Source organism: Pongo abelii, chromosome 16 (genome assembly GCF_028885655.2).
Source record: "Pongo abelii isolate AG06213 chromosome 16, NHGRI_mPonAbe1-v2.0_pri, whole genome shotgun sequence".
Lineage (NCBI taxonomy): Eukaryota > Metazoa > Chordata > Mammalia > Primates > Hominidae > Pongo > Pongo abelii.
In genome coordinates this window covers 44,876,744-44,902,882 of record NC_072001.2, presented here as the reverse complement: position 1 = coordinate 44,902,882, position 26,139 = coordinate 44,876,744, and the positions used below count along the sequence as shown (strand labels likewise).

At 45.8% G+C, this 26,139-nt stretch overlaps 1 protein-coding gene across 1 annotated transcript in view; it reads left to right on the top strand.

Annotated features, from left to right (window-relative positions):
* The first annotated feature begins 1,330 nt into the window (after positions 1 to 1,330).
* The window catches only part of EHD4 (EH domain containing 4), a 75,689-nt gene continuing 50,880 nt past the window's right edge, over positions 1,331 to 26,139 (top strand). The window contains exons 1-2 of the mRNA XM_002825340.6: positions 1,331 to 1,701; positions 19,903 to 20,079. Of these exons, the coding sequence (XP_002825386.2) occupies positions 1,466 to 1,701; positions 19,903 to 20,079 (413 nt within the window). The 5' untranslated portion in view covers positions 1,331 to 1,465. The remainder of the gene's footprint in view (positions 1,702 to 19,902; positions 20,080 to 26,139) is intronic.

Below are 26,139 nucleotides of genomic sequence, written 5' to 3'. Positions count from 1 at the left end.
CCCATACCTACCGAATCAGAATCTGCATTTCTGTTAGGTTGGAGAAGTATTGCAGTGTGTACTGTTTCCCCAGACTTAGGCCACATCAGAGTCACCTAGGGCATCTGTTGAGCTCCATCTCTCCTCAATATTTTAACTCAGTAGGTCTGGACTGAAGACCAGGAATCTGCATTTTAACAAGCATCCCAGCTCATAAATGCATATATGCAGGTGGCCCCATGGATCACACTTGAGAAATGCTCTAAAACAACTGAGAAATATTCCTAAGCTATAATCAAGGACACAAAAGGTGATTATTTCCCCCAATCTCAACTTAGATAAGTGAGTGTCCTTTTAACCTAGAAAAGAAACAGGCCGGGCGCGGTGGCTCACGCCTATAATCCCAACACTTTGGGAGGCCGAGGCGGGCGGATCATCTGAGGTCAGGAGTTCAAGACCAGCCTTACCAATTTGGTGAAACCCCATCTCTACTAAAAATACAAAAATTAGCTGGTCATGGTGGTGAGCGCCTGTAGTCCCAGCTACTCAGGAGGCTGAGACAGGAAAACTGCTTGAACCCGGGAAGCGGAGGTTGCAGTGAGCCGAGATCGTGCCACTGCACTCCAGCCTGGGCGACAGAGCGAGACTCCGTCTCAGGAAAAAACAAAAAACAGCTAGGAGGTGACAATGACTCACATGTCAATATGTGGAAATAAAGTTGTAATAATGAGGATAATGTAATAATGAGAGTAATGACTAAATTTTCGGCTTTACAGAAAAACAAATAAAACTAAGGGGAAAAGGCCTTTAGTTGATCCAGAATTTAGTGAGGGCAATGTGGAGAGGTAGGAGAAACAGCTACTCAAATAGATTCCAGTCCACTTCCCCTCCTTAAGATTGTGTCAATTATGCCGGTGAGCCTGGGTCTCTTGGCCCGTAAAATGGAGTCATAACCACCCGCCCCCGGGAAGACAGAACCTGCCTGTCCACTTTCTGAACTTTTCATCCCCAGTATCGACGTCCAGAGGCCTGAATGAGTAAACGTTCCAGGAGATGAAGCGGCCTCCGGAGGCTCGCTTTGGGCAACTCAGATTTACCCGGAAGCCGATGCCACCTGGCCAGAGGTGGGGCACCGGCAACCAGAAGGGGGCCCTGAGCATGACCGGTCAGTGCCACCCGGCCGGGGAGACACCATCTCCCCGCCCAGTCCTCTAGAATGACTCCGTCATCAATAATTCATTAAGAACCTCCTCTCAATTGGCTGACGCCTTCAGCCCTCGCTGGTAGAGATCCAATCAGGAAGGACCTGAGAGAGCTCTTCTGAATAGTGGGCGAGCGCGCGTGACGTAGCGTCCGAAGATTGGCTGTGGCAGCACAAGGCGGGGCCGAGCTCGGGCGGCGGCCAGCGCGGCCGGGGCGGCTCAGTGCGAGCCGGGGAGGGTCGAACCCGGAGCAGAGTCCTCGCCGAGCGTGGACTGGCGGCAGGATGTTCAGCTGGATGGGGCGGCAGGCGGGCGGGCGCGAACGCGCTGGCGGCGCGGACGCGGTGCAGACGGTGACGGGCGGGCTGCGCTCGCTCTACCTGCGCAAGGTGCTGCCGCTGGAGGAGGCGTACCGCTTCCACGAGTTCCACTCGCCTGCGCTGGAGGACGCCGATTTCGAGAACAAACCCATGATCCTGCTGGTGGGCCAGTACAGCACCGGCAAGACCACATTCATCAGGTACTGCCACCGCCCCTCGCCCGGCCCCCGCCCGGCTCCGCCTTCCCCACGTGTGCGCCGCAGTCGGCCGCCTCCCGCCGCTGCCCCTCCCGGCCGGCGCGACCTCGGGGACCCCTTCCGGAGCTCGGCGCCCGGTGCCCTCGGCCCCGCCCCGGCTGGCCAGCCCCGCGCGCTGGAGGGTCCCGCGAACCCGCTCAGTGAGCACTCCGAGCCCTCCTTCCTTGCAGTTTGGAAGGCGTTGCTCCCGCTGGCTTCGTCCCGTCGCCCTGGCCGGAGGGTCCAAGGGAGGGAGGGGGCGCGAGCCATAATCAGCATATTCTTGACGAGGGAGTGACGCCTAGGGATGGAAGTGGGGGGAGAGGCGTGGGGTATCCGAATGGGACAGAGTCCTAGTTGGAGAGTTTGTTTAACTATTCATTTGTTCAACTATTTATTGAACAAATGAATGGCAGCAGGAGAGCGTATCGCCCAGGCCCCCTTCCCTTGAGGTCTTTACGTGCCACCCCACAGTGTTGTCGGGAGGGGATAAAGAGGCCGCCTTCGTTCAGTTCATGCACCGCCTTTAGCCGCCCGTAGGAAGTGAGCTGCGTGTAGCAGCCGCACCAGCCTGTGGAACTAAGGGGGAGTGTCATATTACTATTTGTTAGTTTCCATTTCTTAGGTGGGTCATTCCCTCCTCGCTTACCCTTGACAACTGAAAATATTTGTCATGCTTACCGTGTTTCCGAAAGCACATAATCACTGTGCATGCCCTGTGGTTCAAATCATAATAGTTTCATCAGAAGTGACTTTTGCTGGGAAATTATTTAGACAGAAAGATTGCTTTGTTGATCACCTGTTTTATTTCTAAAGCAGCCAGCGTATTTAGGCTCACTGTTTTTAGTAAGAAGAACTTATTTTTCTGACTTAAGCCGTGTATCAGTTGAAACAAAGTGCTGATCATTTAAGGTTTTGGTCCAGGATTTTGGAAATTCTAACAATCTCTTCATCATTTGATGTTCAACAGGTGTTCAGAAAACTGCATCTATATTTGGATACATGCCATTTCTGTTAAGTAGCGACCTCTTTTTCTCCACTCCAGTGACCTAAATAGTTCCTACAAATAGAGTAGCTATCACTACAGGAAATATGTTAAATCCAGGCCTCCAGATACACTGCGATTGAATTCCACAAAACAAATATACTGTGTATTGAAATGTCGTTATAGACAATAAATTGAGTGTGAAGAAAGTAATTTCAAAATTGCTTTATTTGGTGCTTATGAACAAGACAAAAATAGAATTAAATATGTCACCGTCACCCAGACACTCAAAATGAACCATAGCTGTATTACAGTAACTGGCACCTTGAAAGATGTCAAATGTCACATCTAAGGTCTCAGTAGTACTGACTAGTTTTTAGGTACTAGGGATAATAAAGTGTTATGGCCAAGTGGTACAAGAGTGGGAAGCGGTACTGTTGAAACATACAAAGAAGAAGGGCGTATATTTTTGTAGTTTAGTGATGGCATGTCCCCGCACCCTAGGCATTTCCTCCTGTTTGTCTTTGCTGTGAGGTCCTTGTTGTGCCCAGGTGTCATCAGGGAGCCCCTGCTAGATGCTGTGCCAACCTGGAGATAATGCAGCCCTCTCTCTGCTCCCATAGACTGGATAGCTAGCCAGCCTGATTATCAACTCCCAGGAAGATGAACACAACTCACAGGAACGTGAATTTATCTTTTGTATTTTTCCAGATTTCTCTCTCATTATATTCTTACTCTTCTCTCTGTTTCATTATTTGGAGAATTTGTGGAATAGCTAAGTGCAGTTTTATGAAGCATTCTGAGATTTGATTCCTGGCAGCTACCTCATCCAAATTGGCTGCCTCTCAGTAGGTGCTGGAGCTGTGGGCCACCCTAGGGTGAGGGAGGAATAACCTTATTAGGAAGCCATTTGTTCTTGAGGATTTCCTTGAGCTAAGTGGCTTTGTTGTTAGTTGATGTACACAAGGTAGACCAATGAGGTTAGAAGAAAATCAGTGTGGGCAGGAAGCTTGGTGAGGCCACAGGAGACCTGAATTGCTTTTCAGATTGGAACTAGGAGGAAGTGATTTAGCACTCGGGAGGAAATCCCCAAATGAAAGGGCAGCTACCCTGGAGACTTGTGAACTTGGAATTAAATATCACCCCAGACACTCTAAATGAACCATGGATTCATCTTGAGTGGAAGGGTTGGCCCAGGTTGCTGAGCATCCTGGATCCTGCCTTAGTTAGAGCCTGGTTAGTGGTCTGGGTTGTTTGCTTCTAGCGATTGGGCACTAGAAGCTCATACTTGGCTGTGGGGTGTATCTAATCTACATAGCCATAGATTCTTATCTCCCTGGCTTCCTGCACATTCCAAGAGGTCACTGATGACACAGAACCTGTGCTGACATGGTGGGAAGCTTCTCTTATTGCTGTTGGCTCTTCTGCCTTTGACTGGCAATGAAGAATTGGCCAGAGAAGGAGGGGAGATGGACAGGGGGGAAAGTGACCATGTCATCTTAGACTCTGTACTAGCCAAGGAAGGATGGATATGGAGCTCACCCAGGCTTGTGTCCAAAACTTGAGGAAAACAGATTTCAAAGATTCCTCCAGAAAATCCCTGGGCCCAGGTGCTGTGAAGGAAGACATTTCCACTGAAAAAGTATGAAGTCCATTTGAAATGAATTCAAACTACACTTGTTTTTTTTTGAGACAGAGTTTCGCTCTTGTTGCCCAGGCTGGAGTGCTATGGCATGATCTCGGCTCACCGCAACCTCCCCCTCCCGGGTTCAAGTGATTCTCCTGCCTCAGCCTCCCGAGTAGCTGGGATTACAGGCATGTGCCACCACGCCTGGCTAATTTTGTATTTTTAGTAGAGACGGGGTTTTTCCATGTTGGTCAGGCTGGTCTCAAACTCCCGACCTCAGATGATCTGCCCACCTTGGCTTCCCAAAGTGCTGGGATTACAGGCGTGAGCTACCACGCCCCGCCCCAAACTACACATTTTTAAGAGCTCCACTTTCTCCCTTCCTATGCTCTGTCCCCTCTCTCCAGAAAACTTATTCTAATGAGGAAAAAAGAGGGAAGTCACTCAAGAAACTATGTAGGCTTTAAAACGTAGAGAGCAGGGAAATAAGGCAAGAAAAGAAATAAAAAAAACTCCCAGACTGGAGAGAAAAAAGTAAAACTCTTTGCAGATGACATGATCTTCTATGTAGAGAATCCTAAGAAACCACTTACAAGTTGTCAGAACAATGGGGGAAACTATAGTTCAACAAATGGTGCTAGGACAACTGGATAGCCACATGCAAACGAAATAGAGAATGACTATTAGTGGGCGTGGGGTTTCTCTTTGATGTGATGAAAATGTTCTGAAATTGGATAATGATATTGGTTGCACAACTTTGTGAATATACTAAAAGAATGCACCCTGTAAAAGAATAAATTTTCTGGTATATGAATTATATCTCAATAAAAAAAAAAAATCAGTCTTTCAACACTAAGCATCCTGTGATTTAATTTTCATGATTCTGCAACTAGCGCCAGCCAAATAATTTCTGCATCTATGTGTAATAATTTAAAATAGAAATGGATGCCACAAAGAAAACAAAGTAGAAATAAGCTAAAAGAACCCAAGGGCAAAGGAACTAAAGAGTAAAGATGAGGGGCCAGGTGCAGTGGCTCACACCTGTAATCCTGACACTTTGGGAGACTGAGGTAGGTGGATTGCTTGAGCTCAGGAGTTCAAGACCACCCCGGGCAACATAGTGAGACCTCTTCTCTACAAAAAAAAAAAAAAAAAAGAGTAAAGATGAGGGAAAAGGGAGTGAAAGTAGCCATCCCACAATCCCTGTATGAGTATTCTTGTCAATGTATAAACATGTTCATTGTTCATAACACTCAAGTTGGTAAAATCAAAGTATGATAAAAATTTTTAATAAAATGCTTGATACCGTAATTGTGTTTAAAAACTTTAGATAGTAACATTTAACTATAGCATTTAATAGGGAAAAAAAGGAGCAGGGATGCACGTGCAAGGGTGCAGACAAGGTTTATGGGTGGTATGAAGGATCAGGAAGCTGGAGTGGGCTGAGAGGGTAAAAGTGCCTTGGACATTAAAAAGCCTTTTAAGGTATGATTAGAACAAGAACAAGAATCAGGAAGTGATCGGCCCACTCTTGGGCTCTTGCTGCAATATTAACAGAAAGCAGAACTACTCAGCTTCCTCCTTTTCCTCAAAGAAAATGCCCCAGAGATGGCAGAAGGGAGCCCAGCTGTGTTCAAGAGGGGATTAAAACCACAGGCTGAGGAGCTCTCCCAGGGCCTGCCACAGGCAAGGCCCAGGAAATCTCTGGCAGGACACATGGATGAAAGAACTTGCATTTCTGCTCAAAGGACTGTATTTGGTGACTTTTAAGCAATTGTGAAGAATATGAAAAATATTGGAACACTGGAAGCAGGCAGATGTTCTCATTTTCAAAAAAGCGGACAAATGGATTCTGAATAGGAACAAAGGCCTGCTTCATTCCCTTGTTAAGTTTCTAGACTCAGTAATTAAGGAAAAGGGAAGTGAAGGCATTCACTAATAGGCAGCCTGGTTCATCTATTTAGAAAAAAATAAAATCTCACACAGAAAAACTGTGGGTCCTATTTAGTGGTTCTCACACTCATGCAGATACTGGGGCTCCTGAAAATCATTCTTCTGTTCCAAATACTATACCCTTTACAGATCTCTCTAAAATATTGAGATATTTAATTTTTACATAAAATTAGACTATATTTTCAATATACAATATAAGATCACACCTACAGATGCTAATGTTCATTTATTCAAATGATCTTGATTTCAGGGTTGGGGCCAGCCATCACAGAAAGAGTCAACAGGCCACAGCTCTGAGTGACAAGGGCTGTGACACTAGAAACACGGGGTGGCTGGGGGCATAGGAGGGACCCCCTCATTCAGGCTTGTGGGTTGGGAAAGGCGGCCTCCCTGAGAATGCAGCCTAAAAGCTGAGCCCTGTGGAATGAACGGAGAATTAGCTGCCCAAAGAGGGCCAGGGAGTGAGGGTGGGGAGGTGTCACCCATGAGGCCCTGGTTTCTGGGGTAACTGGGGAGTAGAGCCATTCACTGAGATGGGGATCCAAGAAGAGGAAGGATGGGGCATAAAGATAAGTTTAGATTTAGACCTGTCATGTTTGAATGGACACCAAGGTGGTGATGTCCATGAGGCGTGAGACATGGGTCTGGAGCTCAGGGGGATGTCTGGGCTGGTCTGTTGACTTGGGAGTGTCAGTATTTAGTAGCCAACATCTGAGAAGTAGAAGTCCTTGCACAGGACTCTTAAGTGAGAGGAAGCAGAGCTTGTGGAGACCCTCCGGGGAAAGTACCAAAGAGGTGGGTAATTGCCTGGAAGGGTAGTGGCTCAGCGCTGTCTCAGAGCTCTTTAGGTTGCAAGTAGCAGAAATCCAACCAAAGATAGCTTAGATAAAAAGATAAGAACGTTTTCCTGAAACCCATCAGACCAGGATGTGCAAGCTTCAGGCTTGGACCAGGACTGCGGGAGACACACCAGGACTCTGTTGGCTCTGTGGCCCTCCTCATGTTGGGTTCCTTCTCAGGGGTGGGCAGGTGGCCACCTCCATTTCCAGCCTCGAATTCTGCTGGCTCAGCAGCCCCGGTAAAAGTCTCAGGCTTGAGTCTCATTGGTTTGACCCTGGCCATATGCCCATCCCTGAACCAATCCCTAGGGGCAGGGGAATGAGATGTGGGGTGTGGGGAGGTCAGCCCCAACCACGTGGCCTGAGAGCTGGGGAAGGCAGCTCCTGAGGATGCAGCTACCAAGAAAAGGGGATGCAAGGCGAGTAAAGCAACGATGACCCCCACAAAAGCCAGGGAGAGAGGCGGTGGTCAGTAGTGTCAGATGCTTCCAGGAGAAGGACTGAAACAGAACCAGTAGATTAGCCTTCGGGAGCCAGGTGACCTTGCCAAGAGGTGTGCCTGTGAGTGGTGGTGAAGGAAGCCAGATGGCGCGGGTTGAGGAACGAGTGGGATGTGAGGCGTCAAATTCTCAGCAGCTAGGCCTGGGGGAGGGAGGCCTGGGCACAGGCATCACGGGGGTTTGGGTAAAGATGAGCACAACCTCAGAAGAATGAGAAGTGGACAGAAGGGAAGCCATGGAGAGGGAGCAGCTGGCATCTCAGAAGACACAGAAGAGACAAGACTTGGAGCAAAAGTCCTGAAGAGCAGGGCAGGGACCTGCAGGGCGGGCGGAGCCAGGTTGGGGGGTAGGGGTAGGCAGGAGGCGAGTAGGAGGAGCGCCGGGGCTGGGCAGGGGTGCACTGGCAGCTGCAGTCTGAGCAGGGAGGCACTGCAGGCCAGCAGCTGGGCCAGTGGTCACATCATCCACCTGACAAGCAGCAACGGAGTATTTGGAGAAATGTAGGAGGGGGAAAGCTTTTTCTATCCTGACATTATCTTCCCTAACTCACATCCAGAAGCTGACTTATAAAAGTTGTTGAATATGCTTTTCAAAACCTCGAACCAGAAGGCCGTGGTTCTTTCTGCATGTGGCTGTGCATCAGAATCACTTGGAAGCCTTTTGACACGGATTCCAGGGCCCCACCTCAGACCTCCTGAGTCGAAATCTCTGTGGGTCAGGCTCCAAAATCTGTTTTTGTTTTTCTAAACCATCTCTCACAGTAATTCTTTTTTTGGCAACTTCTTGACTTTTATTTGTGGTGCCTGTGCTTTATCTCGAAAATACCTTCTCTCCCTGCCCCAGACAGTGGGCGGGGAGGGGGCAGCAAAAAATAGAAGACGTCCCTCCCTATTGCACATGGACCCTATATACAGGCCCAACTGGCTGAGGCTGGCGGGACTCTTGGCAAATTCTTGGATCCCTGCTCAGGAGGGGAGGGGTGACGGGGTGGCATCACACGTGAGATGGGGACCTCCAGGTGGCCACTCGGGTCCTGGCTACTGATCCTTGCACTTCTTGGTCCTCAGTTCCTTCCTGGTCCCGTCTCTGGCCCTGGTCCCCTCTGGCAACGTCCCCCTACTTGGCTCGGCCTCCCACCTCCATCCTGGCCTCGGGTGGTCCCCTTGGCTCCTGGGGACTCTGCTCTCCTCCCAGTCCGGAGGTCCCAGGGGGGCTATGGCTTCTCTGCTCTCACAGTAATTCTTATGCACCCTCCCCTAGGAAACATTTAGGAACCATTGCTAGATGAAGGTTCAGTTAATGGAGGAATGGAAGAGGGTTAACCTCAACCCAGAAAAGGGAGGCTGACTTTGCTGAACCTTCCATCCCTTCCAAACCCCATTTGTTCACATTTCTCTCAGTGACTTAGATGAAGACATAGAATTCATGCTTTCAAAACTGAGGATTATATAAATATAATTTAATAAATGGGGTTCTTTTTTGCTTAATATGATACGATGAGCATTTTCTTATATCATTATATAGTCTTCAAAAATAACTTCAATGACTGCATCATAATCTATAGTACAGGTTGGAACATTTAGGTTGTTTCTATTTTTATGCTCTTATACATAATGTTGCAATAAACTGAAGATTTTTGGCCATAAATCTTTGTATTTCTAGTTTTTTTCTTAGAATAGCCTAAGCATAAATTAGTGCCTCAAAAAATATAGATAATAGGCTGGGCGCAGCAGCTCACACCTGTAATCCCAGCACTTTGGGGGGCCAAGGTGGACAAATCACTTGACTCCAGGAGTTCAAGATCAGCCTGGGCAACATGGTGAACCCCATCTCTAAAAAAAAATTTAAAAATTAGCCGGATGTGGTGGCGCATGCCTATAGTCCCAGTTACCTGGGAGGCTGAGGTGGGAGGATCACTTGAGCCCAGGTGGTTGAGGCTGCAGTAAGCTGAGATTGCACCAGTCTGGGCAACGGAGTGAGGCCTTGTCTCAAAAAAAAAAAAAAAATATATATATATATATATATATATATTTTTTTTTTCAGGCTTATATATGTTCCTACATCTATGTATCTATCTTTCTTTTTTAGGAAAGTTATTCCAAATTAGACTCCCACCAGAAATATGAGGATCAGTAATTCACCAAACTGCCAGTAAAACTAATTAAAATTAATTTGATAGGAAAAAAATTGTTTTAGATAGGGTCTTGCTCTGTTGCCCAGGCTGGAGTGCAGTGATGCCATCATAGCTCACTGCAGCCTCAAACTCCTGGGCTCAAGCAATCCTCCCACCTCAGCCTCTGGAGTAGCTGGGACTACAGGTATATTGCACCACCACACCCAGCCAATTTTTTTATTTTTTGTAGAGATGGGATCTCGCTGTGCTGTCTAGGCTGGTCTCAAACTCCTGGGCTCAAGCGATCCTCACGCCTTGGCCTCCCAAAGTCCAAAGTGCTGGGATTATAGGTGTGAGCCATGGGGCACTCAGCCATACAGAATTATTTTAATTTGTTTATTTCTTACTAGTGACGTTAAACTTATAAAATATATAGTTGTCTTCCATATTACTTTGTGAATTGTCTGAATTGTCTGTGAACTTTGTCCAATTTTCATTTGAAGTGTTGGTCTTGTTCTTTTTTTTTTTTTTTTTTTTTTTGAGACAGTCTCGCTCTGTCGCCCAGGCTGGAGTGCAGTGGCGCGATCTCAGCTCACTGCAAGCTCTGCCTCCCAGGTTCACGCCATTCTCCTGCCTCAGCCTCTGGAGTAGCTGGGACTACAGGTGCCCACCACCACTCCCAGCTAATTTTTTGCATTTTTAGAAGAGATGGGGTTTCACTGTATTAGCCAGGATGGTCTCGATCTCCTGACCTCGTGATCCACCTGCCTCGGCCTCCCAAAGTGCTGGGATTACAGGTGTGAGCCACCAAGCCTGGCCCTGGTCTTGTTCTTATAAATAAATGTAAATGTTTTTCTCAATAATAGATATCAGTCCTTTGTCACAGTTGTAAAAGTGTTTTTCCAGTTTGAAATTTGCCTTGTAATTTTTGTAATAATTTTTCCATGCAGATATATTTAATATTTGTGATCAAATCTAATAATTTTTCCTTTTATAATATCTTTTATTTTTTGGTTAGAAAATCCTTGTTTATCTTAAGACTCAGGAAATGTTCACTCATATTCTTTTTTTTTTTTTGAAACAGGCTCTCACTCTGTCCACCCACCCTGGAGTGCAGTAGCACAATCTCGGCTCACTGCAACCTCCACCTTCCAGTTCAAGCAATTCTCGTGCCTCAGCCTCCCAAGTAGCTGGGATTACAGGCATGAGCCACCATGCCTGGCTAATTTTTGTATTTTTTAGTAGAGACAGGCTTTTGCCATGTTAACCAGGCTGGTCTCGAACTCCTAACCTCAAGTGATCTGCCCGTCTTGGCCTCCCAAAGGGCTGGAATTACAGGCGTGAGCCACCACCGTGCCCTGCCTCTTTTTAAAATAGGATTACTTTTTAAATATTTAACTTTTTAACCCACCTGGAAGTAAAATCTGTCTCAATTATATTGTTGTGGGTTTTTTTTTTTTGTCTTTTGTCATTTTCTAACACTATTATTAAATAACTCTACCTTTTTCTGCTGTCACTTGAGGCTTCCTCATATGCTAAGTTATTAAATACTGTATTGAGTCTGTTAGGACCTTTGTCTCGTGTTATTCTGTTTGTAAATTCTTATGCCGGCACCATACCATCTTAAATATTGTCACTTTGAAATACTTTTTAATAATTTTAGCTCAAGACCCTTCTGCACTCATTACTCTTTATTTTCCAAATGCTATCAATTCTCATTTTCTGTCATTCTTTGAGAAGAACTTTCTTAGTTAGGCTCTTTAAAACAAACAAACAAAAATTCCCACTGGGATCCGTTTGTCCTGGAACTGCATTCTGTCTCTAAGTTACATTTTTATATTTTCTCTTCCCAAGCAGCAGCTCACCATTGCTTTAACGCAGACCTTCTTGGAAAAGTGATTGATCTACTCATACAGGTCCTATGGAGCTCTTATTGATGTATTAGGTATTTTATGCCCTGTTGCTCTTGTGAATGGGCTTTTTATTTCTCTTATTTGTTTGGCGGGGTATTGCTGATATGTAAGGAAGCTACTGAATTGTGCATTTTTGTTTTGTATCTGGTCATTTGACTCAAGAAGTTATTCAGACAGCTTGTCAGTAGATTCTCTTACGTTTTCTAGATAAATAACTGTATCAGTTACCTTCATGATTACTTTGTCTCCCCTTCTGTTCCATATTTCATAATACCAGGAAGTAGGCATTCATATCAAGCTTCTAATCTTAATGGTATTGCCTATGTTATTTCACCTTAAGAGATCATGTCAGCTGGTGGCTTCTTATCTATAAATTTATTGCATTAAGAAATTATCTATTACTAGTTTTAAAAGGATTTCATTTAAATGATTCTATTTGGAGAAAAAAACAAAATGGATATGGAGTTTGTTAAATGCCTTTTAGCCTTTTCCTTTAACCTATGTTCTGTGGAATGCAGTTGTGGGAGATCATTCGTAAGTGTTCAAAGAAAATAAAAGGGTTCCATAGTCAAGTAACTTTGGGATATGCTGTGTTCCATAACCTCCTCATGATAATTTACATTGCTCCCAGATCAAAGAGTTTACAACCTAACGTCTGTTGTCATATTCCTAAATTACAAGTCACAACATCAGAAACAATAAATATTCATTGCATGAGTGAAAGACTGGAAGAACAAATAGGACTGTAAGAAACTGATTTGATTCTAGTGAACTTCCACTCCCTTTCTTTCACCATCCTCCCAAAACAGCATGGAAGGTGGAGTGGAGCAACTTACAGGTAATGGCAGTGGGTAGACAGCAGTGTGCTTTCAAGCACATCTCAGCCCTGAGGAATATAAATCCCATCCATAGCTGGAAAAATAGCCTGAGATGTGAAAAGTTTTACCCGGCAAATTCCAGTTTCTTGGTTCAATGACCTAATGTCCATTCCCTTAGTAGGCACAGCAGTTTCAAAGGTGACATCATCTGAACAAACAGTCCTGGTGATAACATGTCAATGATTTAACTAAAGGAAAAATGAAAATAAAACTTAGTTTTCACATTTAAAATGTAAGTGAGGGTGACGCGGTGGCGCACACCTGTAATCCCAGCATTTTGGAAGGCTGAGGCGGGTGGCTCACCTGAGGTCAGGAGTTTGAGACCAGCCTGGACAACATGGTGAAACCCCGTCTCTACTAAAGATACAAAAATTAGCCCAGCATGTGGCAGACGCCTGTAATCCCAGCTACTTGGGAGGCTGAGGCAGGAGAATCACTTGAACCCAGGAGGCAGAGGTTGCAGTGAGCTGAGATCATGCCACTGCACTCCAGCCTGGGTGACAGAGCAAGACTCCATCTCAAAAAAAAAAAAAAAAAAAAAAAAAAAAAAAGTAAGTGAAGATCAGCCTAACTTAGTTTTTCAGTAATTCAAAGGAGACTTTTTTAAGTAGGTGAGATGTTTGTTCAGGGATGTTTATTTTAGCATTATTTATAACAGCAAAAATGGAAAGCTATTTAAATGCCTAACAGGAAATGACAAAATAGATTGATACATATTCAACTTAGAATAGTATGCAGCCATTAAAAATCATATTTTCAAAGAATTTTTAATGGTATGAGGAAAAACATGGTGAAAAATCAAGATGCAAAATTGTTAAACTTTAATCTCAGTTTTATAAAGGAAAATTACATTTACTGAAAAATGATGGGATGGAAATACATCAAAATGTTAAAAGTAGTCATTACCCAGTATTAATGTGGTCTCCTGTAAGCTACTTAACTTACCATAAGCAGTTTTCTCCTCTATAAACTAGGAATAAAAATACCTGCTCCCATGGCAGTGAGGATGAAATAAGCTGAATGTGTGAAATGCATTATAAACTGTACAGTATGGTTTCAGAGTAACCTGTCATTTGTTAGTATCTAGAAGCAGCGATAGTGCAGGTTGTACTGTTTTGCTAGGAAATATTTATATATCTTGGCCTATCTTATAAGACTTTGGAAGTAATAAATGCTTGATTCTCCCACTTACTTTTCCTGGTGTGAAACACGAGGATAGATTAAACAATAGAAACTGCTCTTTTTTTTTTTTTTTTTTTGAGATGGAGTCTCACCCAGTCTGGAATGCAGTGGTGCAATTTTGGCTCACTGCAACCTCTGCCTCCCAGGTTCAAGCAATTCTCCTGCCTCATCCTCCCGAGTAGCTGGGATTACAGGTGCACACCACCATGCCCGGCTAATTTTTGTGCTTTTAGTAGAGACAGGGTTTCACCATGTTGGCCAGCCAGTGTGGCCTCGAACTCCTGACCTCAGGTGATCCGTCCACCTCGGCCTCTCAAAGTGCTGGGATTACAGGTGTGAGCCACCATGCCCGGCCAGAAACTGCTCTTAAAACATCTTTCCCGGCTCAAATCAAATCAGAGTAGAAGGACTAACCCTTCCTTTTCATCCCTCTCCTAGTGAAATAGTGGATCAAGTAAGTATTCTCAAGAAAAATATATTACATGAAACTTTCCAACACTTATTTTAAAAATGTTTCAGGCAATAGCAATGAATTGAACCCCCAGACTCCATGCACAGATGCCAAGGTATGCACGAACATATTTTAAGACCCCGTTTATCATCACACAAACCATTTCTTTTTTTTTTTTTTTTTTTGAGACAGAGTCTTGCTCTGTCACCCAGGCTGGAGTGCAGCGGCGCGATCTCCCCTCACTGCAAGCTCAGCCTCCCGGGTTCACGCCATTCTCCTGCCTCAGCCTCCCGAGTAGCTGGGACTACAGGCGCCCACCACCATGCCTGGCTAATTTTATTTTTGTATTTTTAGTAGAGACAGGGTTTCATCATGTTAGCCAGGATGGTCTCGATCTCCTGACCTCGTGATCCGCCCATCTCGGCCTCCCAAAGTGCTGGGATTACAGGCGTGAGCCACCACACCCAGCCCACACAAACCATTTCTTTAGATTTGGCTTGAGAATTTAAAAATAATGCTCATACAACACTCAAAATATATGTGCCGTATTATTTTTTAAATCTTACATTTGTGTATTTGTTATGATTCACAGGACACGTTCCTGTAAACATTCCCAGTGGAACCCGTCGGCCTCTCAGTCTCTGATTTAGGGTGGGTGGTGTCCTCATAAGACTAGTAAGAAATCCTTCATCTTAATAAACCACTTAACCCATTTGAGCCTTAGTCCCCTCATCTGTAAAATAGGGATAGAAATAGTACCTGCCCATAAGGTAGTTAGGATGAAATTAGACTATTCATGTAAAGACTTTGGCACATAATGAGTCCTCAAACGTTAGGTATATTTCTTTAAAGTGTAATGCTTTGCCCACTACTCCAGGCACCAATGTGACAGTCAAAATCCAGATAATGCAGGATGAATATCCAGGGGAATCAAAGTTTGAATATTGTGCCACTTAGATTTGTTTGGTTTTTATTCATTCTTAAGCTCATCATTGAGAAGATGGTGCTTGGACATGTTGAGAGTATCCTGTTTTCAATATCTTGAGAGGTTTTTTTCTTCCCCTTGTCATAAATGACATTCACTTCTATGAAGTGAAAAAAAAAAAAAATTCTAGCCTAAGCAATGAAAAAAAGAAGACACCATCCATATATACTCTTGCATCAAAGTAGCTCTGTGAGCTTGGGCTGAATGCTGGCAGCCGGGGTGCCCCAGAGCCACTTGGATGAGTCTGAACTGGGGACCTCGTCAGACCAGGACAAGGGGATGTCAGGTCTCCCATCCACCCCACCATCCCTTCCGCCCAGCTGCTTGGAATCCAAATGTCCGTACCTTTTTATGTGGATGGCTTGGCTCGAGAACCTTGGAGCAATCACTGCTGGAATTGGCAGGCCTCTCCGAGAACACAGGAAAGGGGGAGCAAAGTGGAGCCAAGGACAAAAATCAAGTCTCCAAAGCACAGGATGCCTGTGGAGGGGCTAATCAGCTCTGAATCACGGTGGTCTTCCTGTGTCCTCTTGTTCCTTTGAATTGTTGTTATTGCAGATAATACTAGAGTCCCTGAAACTCATAGCTTTGGGAAAGCCTCTGAGGCACTCCCACTGTGAGAAATGTCTAACACAGTTGATCAGGCTGTCTGTCCCGTGTGGCTGTGTGATTGACCCATTTAGGCACATTGCACCTCAGCATCAGCTCAGACTCTTCCCTTCCAGCTTGCTGTGTGTGGATCCATCACTTCATTCTCCCTTTTTCCATGTCAGATACTTGGTGTCTTGGTTGTTCCGAGTTCCCTCACTGCACTGACACGTACCTGCCTACCCAGCAGTGTGACATAAATGAATCTGAGTTTCTGCAGTCCCCCAGTGAAAAATCTTCTTCAGGGCAATCAGCTTAGTGTGTCATATGTCATCTCAGGGATCTGCCAGGTCCTGCCTAGAGCACCAGGGAGCTGGGGGCAATGTGGGACCCCAGGGTGATGGTGCTGTGCCTGGTGTAAGAGCAGAAGTCTGGGGCCAGGAGAAAGGGGCTGCAGGTTCTGGATCCTGTGTGGCCACCCTGTGAGTTTGACCAGCAGCAAGCCATGTTCCTGCGCTAACCCTCAGTCTTGTCGCTTATAAAGATAAGAGGCTGAATCAAATCGTTCCTACCAGATTCCAGGTTTCTAAAGTACTGAGTATATAGACCATGCCCTGCAGGAAATGACAGCCCAAGAGAGGAGAGGAAACAGGCCCTCAAATAACACCAGCACGAGCTGTTAGAGGTCAATTCTGCAAGATCCCCATTTGAGTTTATTTTTTACTTATTTATTTAGAGACAGGGTCTCACTCTGTCACCTAGGCTGGAGTGCAGTGACATGGTCACAGCTCACTGCAGCTTCGACCTTCCTGGGCTCAAGCGACCCTCCCACCCCAGCCTCTTAAGTAGCTGGGACTACAGATGCACGCCACCACCTGGCTAATTTTTGTATGTTTTGTAGAGATGGGGTTTCTCCACGTTGCCCAGGCTAGTCTCGAACTCCTAGGCCAAGCGATCCTCCCACTGCAGCCTCCCAAAATGCTGGGATTACAGGCATGAGCCACTGCTCCCAGCAAGACCCCCATTTTAAAGGCTTCTAACACATGGTGTCAAATTGCTTTTTAGTGAAGTTAGACCAACTTATTCCGCCACCAACGTATATAAGGGTGTTTATCTCACAGGACCCTTGCCAGCATTGATGATTCCGAGTTTTCAAAAATTTGTTAATATGCTCTGTCTTTACTGGTATTTCTTTGATAGTGAAATTGAACATTGAATGTTAACTTTGTATTATCTGTGAGAGAAAGTATCACCAAACAAATTGATAATGCAAGCAAGCTTTATAATACAGTAATTCTTCCTAATTCTAGTTCTTTCTCTCTGTCTGAGATCCAGAGATTGATTTACCAAGGTCACAGTCAAAGGGGGACACCTTTGACTTCAAATTATTTCACATTTGAAGCACACTTTAAAAATAATTTATTGTTAAAGTTCTGTCTGGTAGGGTCGCTACTTAGAAAACTCTGGCTTCGATTACAATATAAACTTGAAAGTAGGAAACATCTGCTCTTCTTTAAACAATTTTTTCATTTATATTTTTCCTTGAAACCCCTGTTATTTCAAAAGTAGTGGGATTTGCTGTACTTGTACAGAAATGAAACATCAGAAAGTAATTCAGGCACTCCTCAACAGTGATGTCTGACTTCAACACCTGTGCTGTGTGAGTGATTGTCCAGCTGGGGACTCACTGCTTAACTACGATATCCATACACTCACCTCCCTGGCCCGGAATCTGGAGGGCCTCCTCCTGGCCAGGCTTGGTGAAGGTGCCGAGAAGGGGCCGTGTTGCCACGAGCCACCCAAGGTGGAGCTCCACACTGAGCTCTTCCCCGAAAAGCACATGCTGCAGTTCTCGTCTGGTTCATTCCTTTAATCAGTGTGCGTGACCTTTTGTAGGCCATCTTGGCCAGCCCACCATTGCTGTTAGCACTGATTCTGGAGCAAAGTGCCTGTCAAGCTTCAAACCCACTCCTGCACCTCACATTTTCGTGAATTGCGAACTGTTTGTGCTGCGGGGAGCTGGGTGACACTGGCTGCTGTTCTCCCAAGCCCCTCCCTCCCCAGCAGTCTCCCCTCCCTCAGTCTCTCCTACCAGCCTCCAAACATAGCCCCATCCAGGCCACAGGGCGTAAAAATCAATCTGGACGTGAGTGGAGGCAAGAGTGTGATCTGGCTTTGAATTCCAGCCTCTCTGCTGAATGACTTCACACTTGAGATCCCAGAGGGGCTGTAAAACCTAAATTCCACATTCCCATGGGTATATGGAGCCCACACGCTCTGCATCCACTCCACAGAGGCTGGAGTTTCACAGAGTGGGCCATCCCTCACAGTAACTTTTACCAGCATTTCTCAGATTTGTGTGGAATGTGTAAGAATTGATCAACACGAACATTTCTAGGCTATTAGGGACACAAAGGTTTTGATGGAGAAACTTTTGAAGATATTTTAAAAATTAAATCTGAACACATTTTGAAACGGTAGCACCTCCTGAGCCCAGCTTTACTCCAGGGAGAGTAGAGAGAGCTGGCCCTTGTTGTCAGGGTGGCCAGAGGACTGTGCAGGGGGATGTTGTGGAGAGCTCTTCCCCTCGCCTGAGAGGAAATGGGGGTCCTCGTCCCTCATGCCAAGTGCCGCACCCTGGGATGAGGCCTTGAACTTTGCTTTGCTCTTCACCCCTGAGCAAACCACTAACTCAAGGCCGTTTCTGAAGACACTGCAATTCTGGAGTCTGAATGCTTGCATTCCATTTCCACTCGAACGTCCACTGTGTGACCTTGGGCAAGCCGCTTGGCCTCTCTGATGCCTCAGTTTTCCCACCTGTAAATAAAACGAGGATAATGTCATCATCCACCTCAGAGCATGAAGTGAAACAATATAGAAGACTCTGTGCCATACCAGGAATATAGCGAGCACTCAGTAAATGCCGTGTGCTATTAGCAGATTTTTTTCTCTAAATTTAGAGATAAACGATATCATCAGATAGATTTACTGTAAATTTAGGAGACATATTTTAATGGTGTATCTATTCTGGGGTGCCACAACTTCACAGAAACGTAGAAACTTTGGATGAAGTGAAAACTAGCAATGACATCAATTAAAGGTTTAGAATATAGCCCGTTAAGGTTGCTAAACAATTTCAGTTTTAGGCCAGGTGCGGTGGCTCATGCCTGTAATCCCAGTACTTTGGGAGGCCAAGGTGAGTGGATAGCTTGAGCCCAGGCATTCAAGACCAGCCTGGGCAACATGGTGAAACCCTGTTTCTACAAAAAATTCGCTAGGCATGGTGGTGTGTGTTTGTAGTCCCAGCTATTTGGGAGGCTGAGGCAGGAGGATTGTTGGAGCCCAGGAGGTCGAGGCAGCAGTGAGCCGAGATTGCACCACTGCACTCCAGCCAGCCTGGGCAACAGAGCAAGATGCAGTCTCAAAAAAAAAAATTTTTTTTCCAGTTTTATTTACATAGAAAACATAGGTCTAAACGGTGGCTTAATTTCTCATTCTTTTAAAGATAGAAAAATTGTGTTTGGCATTTGATAGAATTCAGCACTTTCTCTCTTTCCCTGGAAATAGTCACAGATTGTGGGCTTACATTGGAATCAGTCAGAACTTTTTAGAAACAAAGACATAGTTTAGGACCAAATAGACTGTTAGTTGCAGGAATGGGGAGCTGCAGAAGGCTGTGCAGGTTTTTTCCCTTGAGCCCCTTCAAGGCTTATAAGGCGAAGATCATCCTCCTGGCATGGTTGGGACATGAGTCTGCCCTCATCAGCTCAGACACCTTGCAGGGCCCATAAACAAGTAATTGTAGTACACATGCTGAGCACCATGCTGGCAGCAGGCACAGGGTGCCCAGGGACCACAGAAGAGGTGTCCCCACAAGAGGTATCTCCACATGCAGGTAAGGGAGGCTCCCCTAAGGGAGCTGAGCCTGAACAGAGCTTCCAGGATGCCCAGGAGCCAGCGCAGTACACTTCCCTTGGGGTAGCGTCTGTTGCATCAACAGAAATGCAAAGGAGGATTGCTGTGCTTTTCTTGAGGGTTATGTTTCTACGTTTTTAAATGATTATGTAAAAAAATTGGTAATCCCGGGCAGCTTTCTGGCCTCTTACTTTGCGATAAGATGCTAAGCTTTCTCTTCTTCTTCCATCTCCCAGATACCTACTGGAGCAGGATTTCCCAGGCATGAGGATTGGTCCAGAGCCCACCACTGACTCCTTCATCGCTGTGATGTATGGAGAGACTGAGGGCAGCACCCCAGGGAATGCTTTAGTCGTGGACCCCAAAAAGCCGTTTAGAAAGCTCAGTCGCTTTGGAAACGCTTTCCTGAATCGGTAAGGACCAGCAAGCTGCCATCTTCGGTCAGGCTGTTTAAACCTTTTCTTTGAATTCCTGCCAGTTACATATAAAGGTTCAAAAACAGAAGAACAAAGAATGTCTGCTCTAGAAGTCATACAAAATATGTTTATCATATTAAGATATTTGAAAGACTATCATAGGAAATGATCATTTATGCCTATTCTGGGTAACTTGAGAGGGCAGAGCTAAGGCCCAGGATTGGACATTATAAGGCTGCACAGGGCCAGGTGTGTGGCTTGTGCTTGTAATCCAGCACTTTGGGAGGCTAAGGCAAAAGGATTGTTCGAAGCCAGGAGTTTGAGACCAGCTTGGACAACAAAGTGAGACCCTGTCTCTGCAAAAAGTTTTAAAAGTTAAAAAATAAAAATGCTTACAGTATAAGGAACAAATTTCTAATAATTTGAGCTGCACAGAAATGGATTAGGATGCCTCATGAGGCAGTGAGCTCCCCGTCACTGGCAATGTTAAGCACTGGTCGGACAGACACCTCTCAGGCATGGTGCGCTGGGCTTCTGCAGTCAGAGAGCTTAGCCCAGAGGACGCCTAAGCTTCACCGGACACTCGGGTTTTACCTGCTGACTCCAGGACAGGACCCCTCACCTCCCTGGCTGTCCCGTTTGCTTCTCACTCCCAGCTTTGAGCTGTTTCCTTCTTCATCAGAGCAGGGCCAGGGAAACAGAGTGAAAAACATGAAAAGCTGATTTTCTTACGTGGTCTTTTTTTTTTTTTTTTTGCGGGGGGGAAGATAGAGTCTCACTCTGTCTCCCAGGCTGGAGTGCAGTGGCATGATCTCCGCTCACTGCAACCTCCGCCTCCCAGGTTCAAGCAATTCTCCTGCCTCAGCCTCCCAAGTAGCTGGGATTACAGGCACCCACCAACACACCCAGCTAATTTTCGTATTTTTAGTAGAGACGGGGTTTCACCATGTTGGCCAAGCTGGTCTCAAACTCCTGACCTCAGATGATCCACCCGCCTCGGCTTCCCAAAGTGCTGGGATTACAGGTGTGAGCCACCACACCCAGCCTACGTGGTCATTATTTTATAGATGTAAAGTTGTGGGATCACTGAGGTTCTGCCTTACTTGGAGATGTGTTTTATTTGTACTCCTCCCATAACCTTTCATTAGAGTTCCCAGTGGAACTGAGGGCTGCTGGGGTGGGGAAGACAGGCCAGCTGGTGCCCGTGGCTGCAGCTCTGCCCTTTCCCACTGGATCTGCCTTCCTTCCTCCCTCCTGCACCTCCTGTTTGCTACCCCTAGCCTTTGTGTAATGCTTTTCTCTTTTTTCCTATCATCCCTCTCCCACCCCTCTATTTCCCTCTTTCCTGGGTCTAGCTTTCGTGTGGCTGATTTGGGGGAGTGGGTTGTAGGAGGCACAGAGCTAGGGAGCGTCATCTGAGCCTCTTTAGGGAGAGGAAGTAGCATTAGAGCTGACAGTCCACATCTCCTTTCTAGAAGTTTTTAAAAATAGGAACGGATCCTCCCAGCTGGCTGCTGTCCTCTCAAAGGCCAAAGCACCTCATCGCGCAGCTCCAGGGGCACCATTCACGTGGCCTGTGGAATGAATGATGTGCTGGATGCTGTGCACTGGCTCGGCCGAGGGCCACCCAGGCCCCTCCACAGGTGCCTTCTGTGGAAGATGGAACTCTCCGGGGAGCTGAACTCTCCATTAGGGGCTTTTTGATGCTCCTATTGCAAATCAAAGAAAGCACCCAGGGAACTTGGCAGTGGGATGAACAGAAACGTGCAGGTGATGTGGAAGGAGTCCCAGAGGAGTTCCATCTTATTACTGATGGTGATTGGAACACTGTCCAGGTGATTTTTTTCCAACCTGCAGGGCTGACTTTTCTAGGAGGAGTTTACTCTTCAACTCCAGAGCTGACTTGGTTGGCACCAGAGTGTCTCATTGTGGGACAGGGGGTTAAGCCCTGGGCGGGAGAACCCCAGAGGGTCAACTCTCCAGATCTCTCAGGACAGAGTGGCCCAGGGTGGAGGGGAAGTAGATCAGAACAGGAGGCCCCAGAAAGTTCAAGGCACAGGATCTGTCTCTATGGAAGTCTTCCCTGGGGTCCTCTGGTTTCATTGCCACTGCCCTTTGTCTGGGGCTCTTTTTGCCCAACAAAGGCTTAATGAAATAAGCTGCCACTTTTTTCAAATCCCCACTTTATGAAGTCCGAATTCACAAGGGAGAAACCAGGAAGAGTGGTTATTGGCTTGTTTTATTTTGGCAAATGATTTATTTTCCTAACAAAAAAAATATGTTTTTTTTCTTCTCAAATCCCAAGCACATGACAGATGAGTACAGAAAAGAAATTTTTAGGAACGATTTTGAATGGCAAAGCTCATGTCTCAGAATTTAAAACTTGCTGAAAATAATCCATGCCTTATAATAAAAGCAAGTGTCAATTGAATTCAGAATAACATATAGAAAAATAATAGCAAATAATTATTTGGCATTTATGTGTCAGGTTCTGTTCTGGACTTGTGTATTGGCTTTAAATCCTCACAGAACCCCTGTGACATGGTGCTACTGTTATCCTCAATGGAGGGGGAGGAATCAAGGCATAAAGAGGTTACTTTAATTTCTGGGGGTCACTCCACCAGTGAGATCAGTGCTGGGATTGGAACCCAGGCCAGCTGACGAATAGTATGATGTTTGGACTGGGAATCACTGCCCAGTGCCCCCTATTTAACTCGTAAGGCTGTTCCTAATGTAGCCCTCCAGTAATGATGATGAAGATGACGGTGATTATGTCCCAAGTCATCACTTACATAATTTCATGTACATTATTCTTTTGGGGTTGATAACGCAGACAATACTGTGGCCAATCTACAAATGAGAAAGCAGAAAGCAAAGACATGACTTGCTCAGGGAGAGGCCATCAGGAAGGGGCAGAGAGGGGACTGGAATCCAGGGTTCCCCTTCTCCCCTGTCCCGCACCCTATGCCTCTGCTCAGCACTGGCCAAGAGGAGTTTCTGTCCTTCTAGCCAAGTGTGTGTCAGGCTCACGTGTAAGGGACATGCCTCATGTAAACTCATAGCTACTTAAGAGTAAACAGCCTCATTAAATAGTATCCACAGGACAGCGCCACTGCATCACACAGCAGTTATTTAAGAAAGAGTCAATTAGTTAGGGCGTTCAAATGTGTGTACATAATTATAGCTTCCGTCTGGGAACAGCACAGGGTTAGTACTAGAGGCAAACCTCTTTTCACATAGCATAATTCTCTGGGAACTAGGTCAAAATGTAACACCTAGTAAAGAAAATTGCTTGTTTTCTGCGGAGAACTTTCTCCCCCAAGCAGCCACACCAGAATCTCCCTGTGACAGATGGTTATTACCTGGCCTTCTCCTTAAGGAGTGCTGGCTTGGGCATCTGCCCCCAGGGGCATCTTTAAAAGAGTTAAGTACCAGGTGATACCTGGAGGGGGACAACACCCTCCACCATTAAGCAAACCAGCAAAGCCTGAGTCACAGCCTCCCAGGCTGGCTTCTAAGGAGCGACAAGGGGGTCTATGGTGCATTTCTGAGAAATGAAGATAAATTCTTAAAAAGGTTTATATTAGAGAAATTCCATACTTGAACAATAAAAGGAGTTTAGTGTAGAACACACAGAGGTCTATGGAAATGGCTTTAGTGGGACATTCTGAAACTCTAGCAGACGGCTGTGCTCACAACGAATTCCTCAGCGGCCCATATGGGAGCAGCTCTGGGGAGGTGCTTGTTGACGTTCCAGAGGTTGCTATCAGGAGGCAGTTGCCCCCCACAGAGGAGGAGACAGCCAAGGGCACCCAGAGCATTGGATCCTCTGAGATGCCAGGGTACTTGGGTCAGTTCAAGAAGTGCCAGGCATTGGGGTCTGACATTTCCCCTTGCAGTCTGCTTTTGAATAAGATGTTATGTTATTCCTCAGTCTCCTTTTCTAAAAAATGGTAATGCGTGTATTTTCAAATTCAGATAGCTATAGACATTTTTAGTCTAGGATCTAGTATTATTTTAAATTGTTATCTTCTACAGAAGAAATTCTTAATCTCATGTACTTCCTCATTGCCTCTGTTTCTTTCTAAAAAATAATTTGAATCATTGGCCCTGGGAATTGAAATTTTGAAACTTCCCTTTGAGCTGAAGGAATGTGAACAGCTCTTCCAGGACTCGGTCATTATAGCTGGGCCTGATGATGGTGATGATTAAACAACCACTGTGTTATGCTTGAATGGTGATTCCCCCATCATAAAATACACAGGTGTATTATTGGCCTTCTACTCCATTTGTTACTTCTGTGTTTGTAATTAAGCGAGGCTTCACTCAGTTTAGCTTTTGAGTTTTTATTTTATTTTATTTTTTGAGATGGAGTCTTGCTCTGTCGCCCAGGCTGGAGTGCAGCGGCGCAATCTCGACTCACTGCAACCTCCGCCTCCCGGGTTGAAGTGATTCTCCTCCCTCAGCTTCCCGAGTAGCTGGGATTACAGGTGCCCACCACCACGCCCGGCTACTTTTTGTATTTTTAGTAGAGATGAGGTTTCACCATGTTGGCGAGGCTGGTCTTGAATTCCCAACCTCAGGTGATCCACCAGCCTCGGCCTCCCAAAGTGCTGGAATTACAGGCATGAGCCACCATGCCTGGCCAAATTTATATATATGTATGTGTATATATATATATGTATATATATATATACAGGGTCTCACTCTGTTGCCCAGGCTGGAGCGCAGAGGCACGATCACAGCTCACTGCAGCCTCAACTTCTGTTCCAGCGATCCTCCCACCTCAGCTTCTCGATTGCTGGGACGACAGGCGTGTGTCACCATGCCCAGCTAATTTTTGTATTTTTTGTAGAGATAGGGTTTTGCCGTATTGGCCAGGCTGGTCTTGAACTCCTGGGCCCAAGCAGTCTACCTGCCTTGGCCTCCCAGAGTGCTGGGATTACAGGCATGAGACACTGTGCCCAGCCAAGTTTTGAATATTTCATAGTCACTGTGTACCACTGGGAATTTTTAAAAACTGACTTACTAAAGTTCACAGCATCAGTCCAAGCATGTGCTGCTTCCCCCAGCCAATTTAGCTGCAGAAATTAAGGAAAACAGGCTCTTGCCAAGAATCACTCTTGATTCACCAGCAAAATAATTTTTTTTTAATCTGAGGGAATAACTGGGTTGTCTTGTGCATGTGTATTGTGGTTCATTTATCTATAATAAACTTGCTGAAGCTTTCCCCATTATTCTTTAACCTCAAGATTTGTTGGCCAGCCACGGTGGCTCACACCTATAATCCCAACACTTTGGGAGGCTGAGGCAGGCTGATCGCTTGAGCTCAGGAGTTTGAGACCAACCTGGGCGACATAGCGAGAGACCTTGTCTCTAAAAAAATAATAATAATAAAAAAGATTTGTGGTAGTTCCCTGGTCACTAAACCATCGGGGTTTTTTTGTTTGTTTTTTTTGTTTTTTGGAGACAGAGTCTTGCTCCGTCACCTATGCTGGAGTGCAGTGGTGCAATCTTGGCTCACTGCAACCTCTGCCTCCCGGGTTCAAGCAATTCTCTGCCTCAGCCTCCCAAGTAGCTGTGATTACAGGTGCTCACCAGCACACCCGGCTAATTTTTGTATTTTTAGTAGAGACAGGGTTTCACAGTGTTGGCCAGGCTGATTTGAACTCCTGACCTCATGATCCACCTGCCTTGGCCCTCCAAAGTGCTGGGATTACAGGCGTGAGCCACCGCGCCCAGCCTAAACCATTGTTCTTGACTGGCAGCTGCCTGTACATTTCTGGTCCTGACATTCCAGAAATGCCTTTCTCCCTGGGGTCAGGCAGACCTTCCTGGCTGGGCCATTGCACTGGGCTTTCCCCTGTGGCAGTCAGGAGGGGATTTATAAAAGTACATATTTAGGTTGAACCATATAAAATTGGCAGTCTTAAACAATCTTTAACCTTTAAAAGTGGTAATTAGTTTCAATCTAATCGGGCAACCAGGGGCTTTGCTGTAATCTGGATGTGAAATTCAGTTCCTAGTTCCTCCTAGGCACTGGAAGATAAGATCAGC